Source organism: Balaenoptera ricei, chromosome 18 (genome assembly GCF_028023285.1).
Source record: "Balaenoptera ricei isolate mBalRic1 chromosome 18, mBalRic1.hap2, whole genome shotgun sequence".
NCBI classification, from domain to species: domain Eukaryota; kingdom Metazoa; phylum Chordata; class Mammalia; order Artiodactyla; family Balaenopteridae; genus Balaenoptera; species Balaenoptera ricei.
Genome location: NC_082656.1, coordinates 73,244,779 through 73,260,891, shown reverse-complemented (window position 1 = coordinate 73,260,891; position 16,113 = coordinate 73,244,779). Strand labels below are relative to the sequence as shown.

General features: G+C 48.5%; 1 protein-coding gene across 1 annotated transcript; it reads left to right on the top strand.

The window, feature by feature from the left end:
- The first annotated feature begins 5,532 nt into the window (after positions 1-5,532).
- On the top strand, positions 5,533-11,949 carry ZIC5 (Zic family member 5). Its single transcript, XM_059903016.1, has 2 exons — positions 5,533-7,051; positions 11,507-11,949. The coding sequence occupies exons 1-2, from the start codon at positions 5,533-5,535 to the stop codon at positions 11,947-11,949; spliced, it is 1,962 nt and encodes a 653-aa protein (XP_059758999.1).
- The last annotated feature ends 4,164 nt before the right edge of the window (positions 11,950-16,113 follow it).

The following is a 16,113-nucleotide window of genomic DNA, read 5'->3' as shown; positions in this document are numbered from 1 at the left end:
GGTGGAGATTTAGGATAAGGCCCTCTCTAGTCTGCTAAAAGAACTTCTTTCTACAGTTAAAATTTACTGTTCTGTAACTGGGCTTATAAAAAGTGTCTATATAAAATAAATGCTCACTAGCAGTTTAGTGATAGGGATGCAAATGTTTGTGTATTTGTCATTAGGGACTCAGAAAAAAATAGAAGCCAACATTTCTAGGTGACAGTGGTTGGTTGTGCTTTTGCAAAAGTAAGAGGACTAACTGTCCTTACTTTGTCTCCTTTCCTGATGGGAGAGTTTCTACTGCTGTAAAACAAAGCAAAAACAAAAACAACCCCCAAAACAGAAGACATTAGCTTACTTCAATGTGTTTAATTATTTTGAGGGCCGTTATCCTTTGGGCTCCCAGGAAAACTACATCCAGGGAGGCTGAATACCGGTGACAGGCGAGCAGCTTTCCAATAAACTGCAGTATTATTGCAATAGACTTTGTAATACAATTTATGCTGTCATTCATAAATAACAATGCCATATGTCAACCATATTGCTTACACCAGTAAATCCGTCAACGTGTCACTATTTGATTTATCTCAACAGCTTCTTCAAATATTGAAGTATAGATATTGGAAGGGGTATGGAATGGGGAGAAACTACCCACAAAATTTGAGATTAAAAATAAAAGCACAACCTCTCCTCCTTTATCCCCCATCCAAAAACATTCTAAAGGATAAAGCATGATGGGGAGGAGAAGCATATCTTGGAGCCAACATAAAGAAATATTGGGTGGTTATACGAACTGTGAACACGTAAGGGGGTTTCTGCTTCCTGTGTGGACCTTCTAGGCATTTTTAAAAAGACAACAATTAGACATTTCCCAAGAAATTACCAATCTTAATTGTTGAACGTGGGTCAGAGGCCATTCTCCAACAACCCCCATCCCTGAGGGTAAAAATGATTGATAACCAAATGATAATATTTGATGACAGGTCAATTTTACTCAACTTATTTTTTCGTAGTGGGGAAGTGAAGAGAGCCATAATTTTTCAAGGGCTTTTAAGCACTAAGGTCAGGTGGAAATGGGATGAGTCCAATTCTTGAGTGTCCAAAACAAACGAACAAACAAACCCCAACGTTTCAATTACGGTCACATAACCCAAGCTTCTGGGTTTTTTTGTTTTGCTTTGTTTTTAATCCTCATTAAGTCCATGTTCATGGGACAGGGATCAAAAACTTTATCAAGAAGCACATTTTTGGTTACTCTTAGCCTCACACATAGCCGTGGAGTCTGAGGATTCAGCTCGGGCTGAGAAGGGCGGGAAACAGAGGCAACCCTCCGAGAAGCTCTCAGAGAGCTGAGAATTGCGCGGTGCTTCCTGGCACCCAAAGCCCCAGGGCTGGGTCGCATGTCCCACGAGGTCAGGTCACCAGTGGTGAGGGCTAGACGGTGGGGATCTGGTCCCTGCCGAGTGCAAGCCGGGCAGGTGGCCGGGTACCTCATTGCCTAGTCGCCACCTGGCGAGCTTGATTTGGGAAAAAGCCCTTGAACCCAAAGCCCTCATCACTTCCGGCCATGTCAAAGCTCAACTAAAATGCAGTTTTTGTGGGCCCCTTTGCTCACCTCGCCCCGGCTTTAGAGAGAACTCACCACTCCCTCTTTCATTGTCAGCTGATTACCCTCCTCCTCCCAGTTGAGCACCCACTGGAGCCCTCGGGCTGGACTACAAAAGTCCTCTGATCCCTCAGGTGACTCGGGGCACCCTCTCCGCCCTTGAACCTGCCTCTGGAGCAGCCCAGATGGCACAAGGCTCTCCAAACCTGCCGGGCACCCTCTGCAAGGAGGCCGCCCTTGCGGAAACCACGCGGGACGGGCGAGCCGTAAAGCAATTGCAAAGGCAATAAAAGGCAGCTCGGTGGGTCCCCCAGCTCCTTTCTTGTCCACCTCACTGTCCCCAGCGTACCCCCTCCCCCCGCCTGCCGAAACAATCAAACAAAGGCTCAAAAGCCAGGAAATGTCCAATTCACTTCCCTTAGAGTTTATTAATTGCCCACACCCATCGCAAGGAAACTTGGCTGTGTTCAGGGACGAACGGAGGGCACCGGGGAGCCGCAGACCCACCTCAGCGCAGCGGGAAGCCGTGAGCGCCGGCCAGGGCATCCCCAGAGACCGGGCTCTGCCGCCTCCTGGCAGCGGAGCGCGGCGTGGCCGCCGGGTTCGGGCCGGCTCGGCGTTTACTGTCCCTCCCCACCCTCTTCCCGCCTTTGTTTGGGGCCGGGAGCCGGTTGGGGTTCGGGGTGCAGCAGAGAAGGCCGGAAATCGATGTTCCCCCAGGAGCACCTGTCGACCCCACAAAGGGCGTTTCCACGGATTGTCACGTTGCTGCCCCACATAAGCACCTCCGCTGCAGAAGTGCAGACAAGGGCATGGGTTTTGAGGATCCGCCCTAACGACCAGCACCACCGCGGAAATACGGGGCTAAATCCACAGGAGAACTGGCATAACGACTTCTACAGCCCCCTGCTTTAAAAAAAACAAAAAACCAAAAAAAAAAAAAACAAAACCCACACTACTGTTTATTATTTTCTTCAACGTCCTGGAAACTGTTGGTATTCACTTAGGAAGTGTGACACAGTTATTGGGTCCTTAGAAACTCGGGATGTTAAGGGGTTTTGATTTGGCTCCCAAATGGCTTGAAAAAGAACCAGCGCACCTGGGGTCAGGCGGGTCATCACAATAACAAAAAGCGCGTCTACAAAATAAAAAGCTCTTTTATAAAGAAAGGCAATCCGGAAATCCACTGCGAGCCTTCCTGATGACCATCTAGCTAGGCCTATTCTCAGGTTTAATTGGCAGGCGGTTTATTGGCGCCTTATTGGTGTTGATTGAAATTTTGCTCCCAGTTCTTTCTTTTAAGAATTAGCATCTCAAGTCGATTACCTGAGTCAATTATCTTTTTAGGGTCGGAGTTTGGTCATAAATTTGCAAATATTCATTAAACACACTTTGTAAATCTCTCTCTTTCTAATCGCTACTCAAATCTCTAACATTTCCTTAAAAAGTCTTTCTTTTTTAAAGCTTCCATAAAAAGAAATTGATCAGGGAGCTATATTTGAATTAAGACATATTAAATAGATGACAGATACATATCACGCTGTGTTTAACAAGAGTTGTACAAGGAGGCGGGTTCCAGATTCCGCACGGCTCTGCTGCACCATTATTCACATTTTTACAGCCTTTCCTTCATGCCTTCACCCATTAAACCATTAAATTTCAGCAATTCAATAAAACAAAGCAGTTATAATTTTGAGGAAAAGCTATTTTGAAGGAGGTGGAGGTACCCATTTTACTGCACAATAAAAATGCTCAACAGTGTATATTAAAGGCTAGGTTGGGTTTATTTTCTTCTTTCTTTATTCATTCTTTCTGTTTTGTTTTGTTTTCAACTTATAACCTGCAGGATTGAACGCAAAGCTGCCATTATGGAAGTATTGATGATTATTGCTAAAAAATTCAAATAAAGGAAATATTTGAAATGTTCTGAGAGGAAATGAAGACAGTGGTGACAATTCCACATATGATGCTTTCTCCATAAAGCATTCATAGAGATGACACAGTCCTCCTTCCACCTTGCCTAGGTGGCTTGAGACCTTTTAAGTCTTTGAAAATTGTGGAAGGACTCTTCCTCTCCAAATACAGATGTGGATTTTGTCACTGTTGTTTATTAAAAACTTTTCGTTGTTTTTGCACTCATGCCTCTCTTATTTCCCCGTATTTGAGCTTCATTGAAACTAAAAGAAAATGCCCATTTGAAATTTGATTGTACTATTTTCTTTGTTTGCTTGTCAGTTTTATAAGAGAAATGACATTCCCAAGGCTCACAGGGAAATTCCTTGTTAAACATTGTTAGCACCAGTGTAAATGGGCTATCGAATCAGCTCTTTTGAAAATAATTCTTACCACTTCTCAGGACAATCTCGCAGATGATGGCTTTATGTAGTCTTTAAAAAAAAAAAAAAAAAAAAAAACTTGGACAGCAAACGAATTAAGTTGGTAACATGTTTTACTGTATCCCAAAGGGGAAAAAAAAAAAACACTTTTTAGTCATTATCCTTTTTTTTTCCAAATAATTTTATTTAGGGCAGCAAAATAAAAATTAAAAACCCTGAGCTTAATTTTTGAGCATCATGGAACATGGCAAAATTTTAAGGTGTTTTCTTGTTAAAGCTGAAGTGACACTGGGGCAGTAAGGACCCTAAAGTGTGAGGGATGTCACATTTCTCCCCCCCCCCAAAGTGATGCAAGGACCTATTTCTCTTTTTAAAAAGATTTGATAGCAACTCGCTTGAAAGGGATGGGGCTCACTTTTTTTTTTGAAGTCAGTTTTTATGGTTTTCAAGTAAAACATCTCTCCTGCTAGATGAGCTTATTAGAAAATAACAGGATAAAAGGTCATTCTATCAGCATATAAATCGCAAAGATACTGATCCAATAAAATGATTATTTTATTGGATCAATTCTAACTTGTGGTCCTTTCAAAGAAACTGAGGCACCCATGTGGAGTGCGTTCTGGACCGGAAGGAGAACTGCTTAAAGGATATCGTTTATTTAGCCGCTTCCCTCTGGAGAGATGCTGTTTGGCCTGCCCTGCCACTGTTATCTCCGAGAAGCAAAGTTAGAATCGCTGCCCGATGTTTTTTGCCCCCGGTAGATCTAATTGGAAGTGGCAGATCTAGAACCGATGAGCAGTGAGATTACACTTCGAGCCAACTCCTTTGAACCATGTTGAAAAGGATTCCATGAGCTAAAAAGTCGAGGTAAAACGGTTCCTTCTGGGAAAGATTTATTTTGACTTCACCTGGTGTTTTGCAACCAATAGGATTTTAATATCCTTCCTCATTCCGTCTACTGTCTGTGCGCCCTCTGTGAGCGCTCGGCAGATTGACTGTCCTTCCCAAATAAGAAGTTTCTAGCACCACCTCTACGAGTAGGGTGACGGGCATACATCTGCTCACCCTCCTCCCCCGTCAGCAGCTCGGAGCTCTTCCAAGGGAAGGGACGCTGCGTGCAGTGAGCGAAGGCTTTTGAATTGGGGGGCTCCCCCCGCCTTTTGCTCCCCGGGGGGTCCCCAGCCCAGAGCCTCCAGGCGCCCTTCGGCCGCGTGCCGGCGCACGTTCACCGCAAGGCGCGTCATGGGAACGCGGGGCGCTGCGCGCGCAGGCCCAGCGCAAACTTTCTGCAAGTGCAACTTGGGAATCCCCGGGGAGGCGGGGACGCAGGGCTCCGGGAGAGGAAGGGGCGCGAAGCGAAAGCGAAGGCGGCCGCGAGCACAGGGGCGGATGCCCGCTGAGCCTGAAAGGGAGCCAATCGGTCAGCCGCGGCTGCTGCCAATCACGCGGCTCCCTCCAATCCCACCCTTGCTATTTCCAAAATCTCGGTCCCACTGCGCAGCTCAAATGTGGTGTTCGCTCTGCCAATCGCTGGAGGACAGAGTGGGAACGGGAATAAGCAGAGTTAGGAGGCCAGGACAAAGAAGTTAAAGAGCGCCTAACATATACATGTTTCTGAAGGCGGGCAGAGGGAAAAAAGTCCCCCCAGTGAGGGTCTATGAGTCTGATTGTGTAGTTCTGATGGAGACCCCTTTGAGCAAGAGGAACCCGCCAGCGCTGAGATTAGCGGATTTGGCAACGGCTCAGGCCAGGCCACTTCAGAATATGACAGGCTTCCCGGCGCTGGCCAGCGCGCCCGCCCACTCCCAACTCCGCGCCGCAGCCGGGCACCTCCGCCCTCGGGACCTGGGCGCTGACCCCGGCGTGGCCATCACTCCGCTCGGACCCGAGCACATGGCCCAGGCGAGCGCGCTCGGCCTCAGCCCTCCCTCCCAGGCGCTCCCGGCACAGCCCGATGCCCCAGCGGCCACCGCCCGCGCTGCAGCCTCCGTCACGCACCCGGGCGCCGGCACCTACCCTGGCGGCGGGGGTAGCGGTAGCGTGCAGTCTTCCGCGCCCGCGCCCCCGCCCCCAGCCCCTCCTCTTCCTCCCTCCCCTTCACCCCCTCCCCCTCCTCCTGGCCTCTCGGGCTACACCACCACCAACAGTGGCGGCGGCGGCAGCAGCGGCAAAGGCCACAGCAGGGACTTCGTCCTCCGGAGGGACCTTTCCGCCACGGCCCCCGCGGCGGCCATGCACGGGGCCCCGCTCGGAGGGGAGCAGCGGTCCGGCACCGGCTCCCCCCAGCACTCGGCCCCGCCTCCCCACTCGGCCGGCATGTTCATCTCGGCCAGCGGCACCTACGCTGGCCCGGACGGCAGCGGCGGCGGGGGCCCGGCGCTCTTTCCCTCGCTGCACGACACGCCGGGAGGCCCCGGCGGCCACCCGCACCCGCTCAACGGCCAGATGCGCCTGGGGCTGGCGGCAGCGGCGGCAGCCGCGGCGGCTGAGCTGTACGGCCGCGGGGAGCCGCCCTTCGCGCCGCGCTCAGGGGATGCGCACTACGGTGCGGTGGCGGCCGCTGCAGCCGCCGCCCTGCATGGCTACGGAGCAGTGAACTTAAACCTGAACCTGGCGGCGGCGGCTGCTGCCGCGGCGGCCGGACCCGGGCCCCACCTGCAACACCACGCGCCGCCCCCGGCGCCGCCACCGCCGCCCGCGCCCGCGCAGCACCCGCACCAGCACCACCCCCACCTCCCAGGGGCGGCCGGGGCCTTCCTGCGCTACATGCGGCAGCCAATCAAGCAGGAGCTCATCTGCAAGTGGATCGACCCCGAGGAGCTGGCCGGGCCGTCGCCGCCCCCGCCCCCGGCCGGCGGCGCCAAGCCCTGCTCCAAAACTTTCGGCACCATGCACGAGCTGGTGAACCACGTCACGGTGGAGCACGTGGGCGGCCCCGAGCAAAGCAGCCACGTCTGCTTCTGGGAGGACTGTCCGCGCGAGGGCAAGCCCTTCAAGGCCAAATACAAGCTCATCAACCACATCCGCGTGCACACCGGCGAGAAGCCCTTCCCCTGCCCCTTCCCGGGCTGCGGCAAGGTCTTCGCGCGCTCCGAGAACCTCAAGATCCACAAGCGCACTCATACAGGTGGGTGTCTGTCCCCGGCCGCGCCGCCGCCGCCGCCTCCCGCGCCGCCGCCGCTTCTGCCGCTGCTTCTCTTCCTCCTCCTCCTGCTCGCCTTAATTTTTTCCTCTTTCTGCTGCTTCTCTTCGCATACGTATAACCCGGACATGTGACTTCTTTTTTTTCTCTCCCCCCTTTTTTTCTATGAATAAGTAATTCGATAGCACACACAGGCCCCGCGCTGGGTTCCCACACGGTGGAGTCTCCAGCGCTCCCGCAGCCCCTCCGCCGGGACCGGCAACGCGCTCCAGCCGCCGCCGCCGCCGCCCCGGAGCAGAAGCAGCCGCCGCCGGAGCAGGAAGGCGCCCAGGACGGTCGGCAGCCCCCTTCCGCCCGGCCCCGGGAACTTGGGGAGGGCGATGGGGAAGGAGGGCCGGAGCCGCCCCGGCGGCTCTTCCGTCCCCATCGGATGTCAGGCCCCGCGCGGTCGCCGTGCTCCAAAGAGCGGGCGTGCGAGGGCCGCGTGGGATTTGCTGCGGTATTGGGGCCGCGAGGCCCAGCTCGGTGTGGCCCCTCCTGGAGGGGAGAGGGGGCCCTGTCCCTCCGGGGCGGGGTGCAAAATGCGAAAGTAATGCGCCCTCGGGCTCCCGGGGACCTTCCCCCTACACACACGTACACACACTCGCCCACCTTTACACACCCCACAGTACACCTTCACGTGCACACACACATCACACGAACAACTTCACACACCCATATACCCTCATACACCCCTCCCTCATCGCTGGGATGTCCCTATGTCCTGATGACACAATCATACTCATTTACACACCTTCATATACACCTGTACTCACACGCGCTGTCACACAGTTTATCACACATGCCCTAGAGGGTGCTGGAGAAATTGGGTTCTGTCCTTTGAAGGAAGGTTCTCCTTGGAGGAGGACAGGGCGAGCTGCAGAGTCTCCCGCGGTCGTTGGGGCCTCCCCCCCCGTGGGACTTGGGAGGAGCCCCCGGCACCCTGGGGGGCCCTCCCGCCCCCACCCCGAGCCCTGCCGTAGGGGGGTGCCACGGCCGCGGCCTGGGGCGTGGCGCGGCGTCTGTGGGCCGTGTGCCCCTTGGAACGGACGAGCGTGCTGGGCAGAAACGCTGATGAGCGCGAGCGCAGTCGGGATTTATAGGGACAGACAATATTACCCCTCGGAGGACACTTAAGTAACTAGAGTTTACATTCAGTAATTACTTGGCTGATTTATCGGCGCGGCGACGACGAGGAGGCAGCCGCCGGGCGTGGGCCGCAACGCCTGGCCAGCGGCCGGGGCCGAGGCCACTGGCGGGGGGCGGGGGGGGTGAGGGGGATCTGCGTGGGAAGCCGGGTCCGGGGGCCCGAGGCTGGAGCCCCGGGCCTTGCTTCTGTCGCCGGTACCTGACAGGCCTCCTGCGGACTGGCCCGCTGACCGGCTGGGAGCGCGTTTTCCCCCGAGTTCCGTTTGCCAGCCCCTTTCTTTTCTAATCGGGATCAGTCCGACTTAATGATTTTGCCAAAAGGAAGCGTCCCGCAAGACTCTCGGTAAAAACTCTCTGGCCCGCTAAGCCAGCTGCTGGCCCCCGTGCCCAGCACTTGCCGACGGGACAGGGGCCTGGGGCTGTGAGCGGGGCGCGCGGGGCGCGGGAAGTGAAGTCGCCCCCAAAGGGAACCCCTAAAAGTGGAGCCCGCGACCTCTGGCCCTTCCCGCATTTCCAGGCCTCGGAGGGGAGTGGATCTTCCCTTGGCGGGCAGGGGGGCTGCCCAGAGCTGAGGGCCGTTTCCGCCCGGGTCAGGCAAGGAACTGGAAATTGACTGCGCGGCAGCTGACCGGGTGTCGGCTCTCCGGCCCCCGGGGATAGGCAGCCTCCCGCCCCCCTCGAGGGCGGGCCCCAAGGCGGCGTGCGCGCGTGCTGCCGGGGGCGGAGACCCGGGCGCCGAGGGAACCCGGGGCTGTTTTGTTTTCGGGTTCCTTGTGCGCAAGGTTGCATTCCCGCCTGGCTCGCGGCGGCTGCGTGGGCCTCGCCGGGTCCCTCGGGCAGGGATGCGAGCGCTCTGGCGTTGATGCTCAGACCCGCGTCGGGGGTTTTGGGCCGTTCCTGGGCCGCTAAGCTACTGAGCACTGTGTCCAGAGAAAGGCCAGGCCGGACTCCCTGCCCCATCACAACGCTCTCCCTTTTTGGGGGTTACCCGGGATCCCAGAACGGCTTGATCAAAGGGAATAATCCCCGGCCACTCCTGAAGGCCCATTTCCTGACCCACGTGCCCCCAATTCCATTTATAACCTTCCTCTGGGCTGGACTCGAGTTCTCACACGTAGCTTCCTTCACTCTCTAAAACTCTGTAAGTAGTTAAATTCTGACGTGATCCCTCTGTCAGAATCTGAAGTGTAAACACTAGGGTCTCTCACCCTTTCTAGGCAGGGAGAATTTGCTAACTGCCCCCCTCCCCATACGTAGGCCCCCCCCTGAATAAAATAGGCAATTCTATCACCCTTTCCATTTTTTTCTACTTTCTTCTTCCATGTCTCCTTTATCCCTGCATTTCTACCTTTCTTTCCACTCCGTATCTGCCTTTTCTGGGTCTGATTCTTAATGCTTCTCTTTAAACATGTGCAGTGGTGGAGCCAGCAATGTCCAAGCCGTTTATTCTGCACGATCCGAGATACTTAGCTTGTGCAGAAACATGAGAAGTCTAAAAAGCAACATTGCACATTTGCATAGGGTGAATAAAATTACTTAAACCTCCATGTTGAAGAAAAGCTGATTATAATTGTTTTTGGAAGAACGCTACATTAAATTAGTATTATCCAACTTAAAGTGGAATGTAGAAATCAGGACAGATAACCAGTGTTTTGATAAAACTCGATTAACTGTTTTTGTTGCAGCCTCTCTACAGAGAGTTTTTAAAGGTTGTGATTATCATTGCATTATGTTGTGTTTTTCCCTCTCTTTATGGCCCAAGGCAGGAGGTATATTAAATAATATAAATATATTATAAATATTAAATGATAATATTTAATTTTGTTTTTAAACAATATTTCCAGGTAGTATAAGTTATATTCCAGGCATCTGAATACTTTCAGATGTGCTAACGTACTCTGGCATTGAAGCAGTTAGCATTGATGAAATTAAAAAAGAGGAAATTACACTGAAATATTTGTACAGGAAAGTCCACCACAGAAATTTATGTACACTAAGCTGTCTTAATAGTTGTTTGGCTTTTTAAAAAATAGTCAAAAACCAAGGAAAAGACCATACCTTGTGTGTCACCAGAGTAGCTGCTGAAATGTAGAGAAATTCAACTATTTTTAAAATCATTTAAAGATAAGGAATATATTTATTATACCACAATATGTATGAGATAACATGTTCAGTTATGGACTCAAATACATCAAGTTCATGGATACTAAGGTGAGGGGGAAAATTCATACTGTTACCTGCTGTCTTCCTGTTTCTGCTTTTTAATACCGAGGTGTAGTGTGGCTGAATATCTTGTCTTACTGAGCATTTCTACTGCCTGGACCTGGGGGCTTGTGTTGAAAGGCCCTGTGCTCCTGGGGTGGATAGGGCAGCTTAAAGGGGCAATGGGCCCAAAGACTCTGGTAAACAGTTGATCTTTTTTGATTATTAAACAATGTTAGAATAAGAAGTCTGCTTATGCCATCAGGGGATGCCAGGTTCTGGCTGAGGCTTGTAGTCTTTATTAACGTTTGTTAAGGTTCTGTTCCTCTAGGGTCTCAACTGCCCAGCAAGTTGTGAGGAAAGCTGGTAGAACGAAGAGGGCAACAGCCTATTCTCTGCCCAGCTAGGCTTGTAAAAAATCTAGTGGTGGGATCATGTTTTTCACAGATGTCTTTATTTCTGGAGAGAACAGGATTTTGGTGTATTTCCTTTCCTTTCCCATCAGTGAAATCCTGGGGAACACTCTGAAACAAAATGCCATTATTATAATTTTACTGCATCACCCCCAGTTTACTTTTAATTGAGAATGCGTGTTTATCTTTTTTCTCTTTTTCTTACGGTCTTCACCCAAGCTGTGGCTTTGCAAGTATTTTATCAGCATTTATCTTGACAGGGGATCGGCTTGAATTTTTGTGTGTATAGACCCTGAGGGGAACAAGGATGTGGGAATCTGGGTCCTAGCTGGATTTCAGTGTTAGAGCCTGGACCATGCTCTAGCCATTCTCATCTCGACCCCTATGGTACTTCGGGGTTGACATCCAGCCTCTAGCAAGCCCAGGTCCAAGAAGAGCCTCCAGGCCAGGGGACACCAGGCCCATCCCCCCAGTATCCCTTCCCTGTTGCATCCTGGAACATGGGAATTAGGAGTTAGGCTGGGAGTTGGTCTTCAAGAGGATGGGAAGATGCACCCTCATGTCTGCTCTAAGATTTCTCTCTCAAGTGAGAGGTCTCTGAAAAGCACTTGTTAACCTTTCCTATGTTTTATTGCAGGGGAAAAGCCTTTCAAATGTGAATTTGATGGCTGTGACAGGAAGTTTGCCAACAGCAGTGACCGAAAGAAACATTCCCACGTCCACACCAGCGACAAGCCCTACTACTGCAAGATCCGAGGCTGTGACAAATCCTACACCCACCCGAGCTCGCTGAGGAAGCACATGAAGATTCACTGCAAGTCCCCACCACCCTCTCCAGGAGCCCTGGGCTACTCATCGGTGGGGACTCCAGTGGGTGCCCCCTTGTCCCCTGTGCTGGACCCAGCCAGGAGTTGCTCGAGCACTCTGTCCCCTCAAGTGACCAACCTCAATGAGTGGTACGTTTGCCAGCCCAGTGGGGTCCCCAGTCACCTCCACACCCCTTCCAGCAGTGGAACCACTTCTGAGTCTGACGATGAGGAGATGTACCGGAACTCTGAAGGCGTGCGGACCATACATTAGATTTTATTAGTAATAATAATAATAAGTACAATAATAAGTGGGAGCCCTTGGACCGTATCCTAACCTGAGACAATGCCGAGGCTGAGACAAACTCGTGACTCAGACTTGCCACCGGGTCTAATTAGCCCTATTTATTCAGTATGAAACCCTATGGTGTTTGTACATTTAATTAATTTAATTAAGATATTTGGGTTTTTTTTTTTTCTTCCCCTTAGAAAACAAACAAAAAAACCCAACCAAGCTGGACTTGTGTGTTGCAGGGGCACAGGACTGAGAGCAGATTGTACCATGGAAAATGAATGGAGAGATTAGTGAATCGAGACACACACTGTCAATGCCATATATATAGTTTTTACAAGGGTGAGAGAAAGAGCGTTAAGTCAGAACTCAACGCAGCACCAAGGCCCTTTGCATTTCCTGGAGTGCCTCACGAACGCCTTTGACACCATCATGGGCTTCTCTGGAGCCTCTCTGCCTCCTGCTTGGGCCCTAATTCTGCAAAGGCCTCTTGATTGTAAACCACACACTTGCTGCATTGCCAACAGATCTTGGACTGTACCTGTGTCCAAAAATATTTGTAAAAACCCTTTAAGTTCTAATACTTGTAATTTTTAATTTCCACTCTTTTATTACTGATCTCACCTTAACACTGTATTTTTATACAGGATTATTTCTTCAGTACCCTGCTTGTATGATTTTTTTTTTTTTAAAAGATGCAGCAACCTAGTACATCTCCATATATTGTGCTACCATGATTGTTCCAGCAACAGTGGAGAGAAGAAAAAGCTGCTGCGGTAGACAACTGTGAAACTGTGATATTTTATAAAATAGAAGAAATTCAAGTGCTTGCTTTTTCCTCTTTTTTTTTTAATCTGGAATCTCAGAGCCTGCCTCTTTACTCTGTCCAAACTTCTTGTGTAATAAAGAGATTATGTTTTAGATCATAAGTTCTTTGGGATGCCAAAATTAACAGGCAAGTGTAAGGAGGTGTGATGTTGGCAACATGCCTATTTTTTGGGGAAGGCTGTTGTTTTACAAACAGGGCAATCTCTCTTTTATACTGTTGTATCGACCTTTTAAAAAATCTTTATTTTTCAGTGCCGGAAATTGCATTTTAATGCATTTTCTTCCACCTGAGCACGCGGAACTCTGTCCCACTTGCAAATGACAGTGTATGATTTACATTAAAAAAGGGGAGGGAGTTGCTATACATATTAAAATTTTTAAAAGGTTTATAGTTACCACCAAACACTGATGAATGTGTGACCTTTGCCAGAGCTGTCAAGCTAGAACAAAAAAGGTCAAGGACCTAGGACAGTAACTCTTAGTCAATTTATTTTCGGTTGGTACAACACATCTCGTGTGCAAAACGCAGTCCATCATAAACATCATACAGATATACTAAAGAGCACTAATTTATCCTCAGAGACCCTGAAGACACCCCCTTCCCAGGGTTTGTAGAAATTTGTTTTGTGTGCTGTGAGTGGTTGATGTACTCTTGTCGTTGTTAATAACTTGTATGTGAACACTATTTGTACAGTTGAATTAATTTATTTTCAGACATCATCCTTTTTTTTTCCTGGAAGAGTTCAAAGCACACCAAAGAATTATATTATACATTTTGGTGAAAGATTGTCATTTATGATCTACGATTTATTTTAAAAAAAGGAAAGAAAATGGGAAAGTATATTTTTAAGCTTACTTGAATGAACAACGTAATGTGAAAACCAGGACTCTTCCTGCATGTCTCTTTTGCATTGTGTTGATGAGATTATATATAGTTTATAGATATATTCTATTACTAGTACAGTGCATGGTGCTGTCACTTTGAAAGCCTTTCAATGTTGTCTTCAGATTGTTACGGTGAATATGAAACATGCAGACCCTCCTTTATAAAGAAAAAGACCATAAAACTTGAATATAAAATAATTCTACATTTTAAAAGTTTATTTGATTTTCATATTATTCACTTTCAAAGCTCTTTCAAATAGACAAAATAAGATGAGGTGTGAACTTTGGGGGGATAATTTATGTATCGTAAACTTATTCGAACAAAATATTCCTGATTTATAATTTGTTTTATTTATACAACTTTTTCAATGGCAGTTTGCACTATTCTTTATTATGCTACAGGTTTATTTATTATGAAACAAAGGAATATGTATTTTATGTATTTTGCCATGCATTGGTTAACTCTCTGCCACAGATTTATTGGTTCCTGATACACCTAAAATAAAAACTTAAAATGTGTACCTCCAATAGAAAGCAAGAATGATTATGAAGTAAAAAATTTAATAAAGGGTATTCTTCATATGTATTGCTTACGTTTTACGTGATGGCACATCTCTGCCATTCTCTTCCAGACAGAACAGGTTGCTCATGTAGTAATCAGAAGGTTCTCTTCCCTTGATCTCTATTTCTTCACCCTCCCCAAGCAATGAAATATTTTAACAGCTTGGTCTAATTTACAATCTAATCTAGAAAGTACAGTATATTTATGAAGACTAAGCCCTGCAGGTTGCACAGAACAGTAGCATAAATCTTAGGGGTTACTGCATTCATTTGTTAAGATTAGTAATATCCTTAGTGATCCTAATCAGTGGAGAGCTGAAAAGCAAATTTTAGTATTTCTTTGCTGCCCAGCCTCTAAAGAAAAAGGGTGAAAAAGAACGAGGAAAAGATAGAGAAAGGGACAGTGAGACGTTTCCAGACACAAAGAAGATGAAAGCAGAATCAAGAGCTAAGATGGGTATGGAGTTAAACACATCCTGAGTGAAGTTGTGTAGTGGGCATCAAACACCTCGTGTATCAGGTGATAGGATCAGAACCCAATTTTACTGTGGTTTATTTGGAAGTTGAGTGGAGATAAGTAACTTAGCATTTTGGGGCAGGTGTTAAGGAGAAATGAGCTTCATGGCAGCAAAATGCCCAAGCGGCTTAAAGTAATGCGATTGGCTATCCACATAAACAAGGCTGAACACTTGCTTGTTTTTAGGTTGGCTGATACAAAGCTGATAAAAGGCAAGTAGTTAAAAACAACTGGTAGTGATGTCAATAAACAGTTCTCCAAAGGGTTATAGCGATTTTTTAAAGTCAGGTTTGTTAAATGTATTAAAGGTGAAACAGGTTGCAAAGGGTTGTTTGAAGCCAGGTGACAATAACCAGCACACGAAGGAGAAAAACACGCATAAATGAAGGCCCCCATCAATGGGAAAACTTAGAGCTCTCTAATGAAGATTCTCGTGAAAAGAAGGGTGACACAAAGCCACCAAGACATGAATCATTCATGGGAAATATAAAAGATAAAAGATATCTGACAATGAGCAGAACCTTGTATAGAGTGTATAAAACAAGTTTCCCCTTCTTATTTTCTGCTTTAAAACGCACAATCTCCCACTCCCAGCGTTCTCTGTCCAGTCTATAGAGTTAAAATTGACCACTGCTCGTCCTGCGCCACTTCAAAGTAATTTAGTCCAGAACGGAAGGCTTGGCGCTTGGACAATCTTCATGGTGTGTTAAGATTTCTATGGCAATTGGCAAGCAAGACGTTCCCATCTGAATATGTCTCAAAGAAAGCCACTTATTGACACTAAGTTGGCTATCATCAAAGACTTCATCTTCCTAGGCAAAACGTGGCCCTTGGGGCCCTTGCAAACACTGTTTAAATCATCTACCTTTGTTTTCCAGGCTAGGAGGATCTCCAAACACATGATTATTTGTAGTTTATGTATATTTTCCCCCATTCAGGATGTTCTTTGGTAAAACTAATGCTCCTAAAATCTAAAGTATTGAGAAAGAGCTTGAGGGTGGGAATTATATTCTTTTAAGGAGTTGGAGATGGCCACCCAAGAGGGATAACCCTGGAGACAGGAAAAGAGGAGGCCCAAACTCCTTGAAAGCTAAGGCCCAATTATCTGTGACATTGCAGTTTTGCCATTTATATCTTGTATTTTGTGGAAGCTTTTGGAAACCACAGTGGTTCTGTCTCTCTCTCTATCTCCCTGTCTCCCTATGTATCTGTCTGTCTGTCTGTCTATCTATCTATCTATCTATCTATCTGCCTATCTCTTCCTCTGTGAAAGGGGACAAGAGATGTTCACCTGAAGTATTTGTTATTCCAGTTTGGCTAGGAAGTACTACTGTGGAGGGGGCTGCGGAGACAAA

Excerpts from the sequence above, each read along its gene's own strand:
- ZIC5 (XM_059903016.1), top strand. The coding sequence starts at position 5,533 with ATGTTTCTGAAGGCGGGCAGAGGGAAAAAAGTCCCCCCAGTGAGGGTC. Across the intron at positions 7,052-11,506 it reads CCACAAGCGCACTCATACAG|GGGAAAAGCCTTTCAAATGT; the intron begins GTGGGTGTCTGT and ends GTTTTATTGCAG.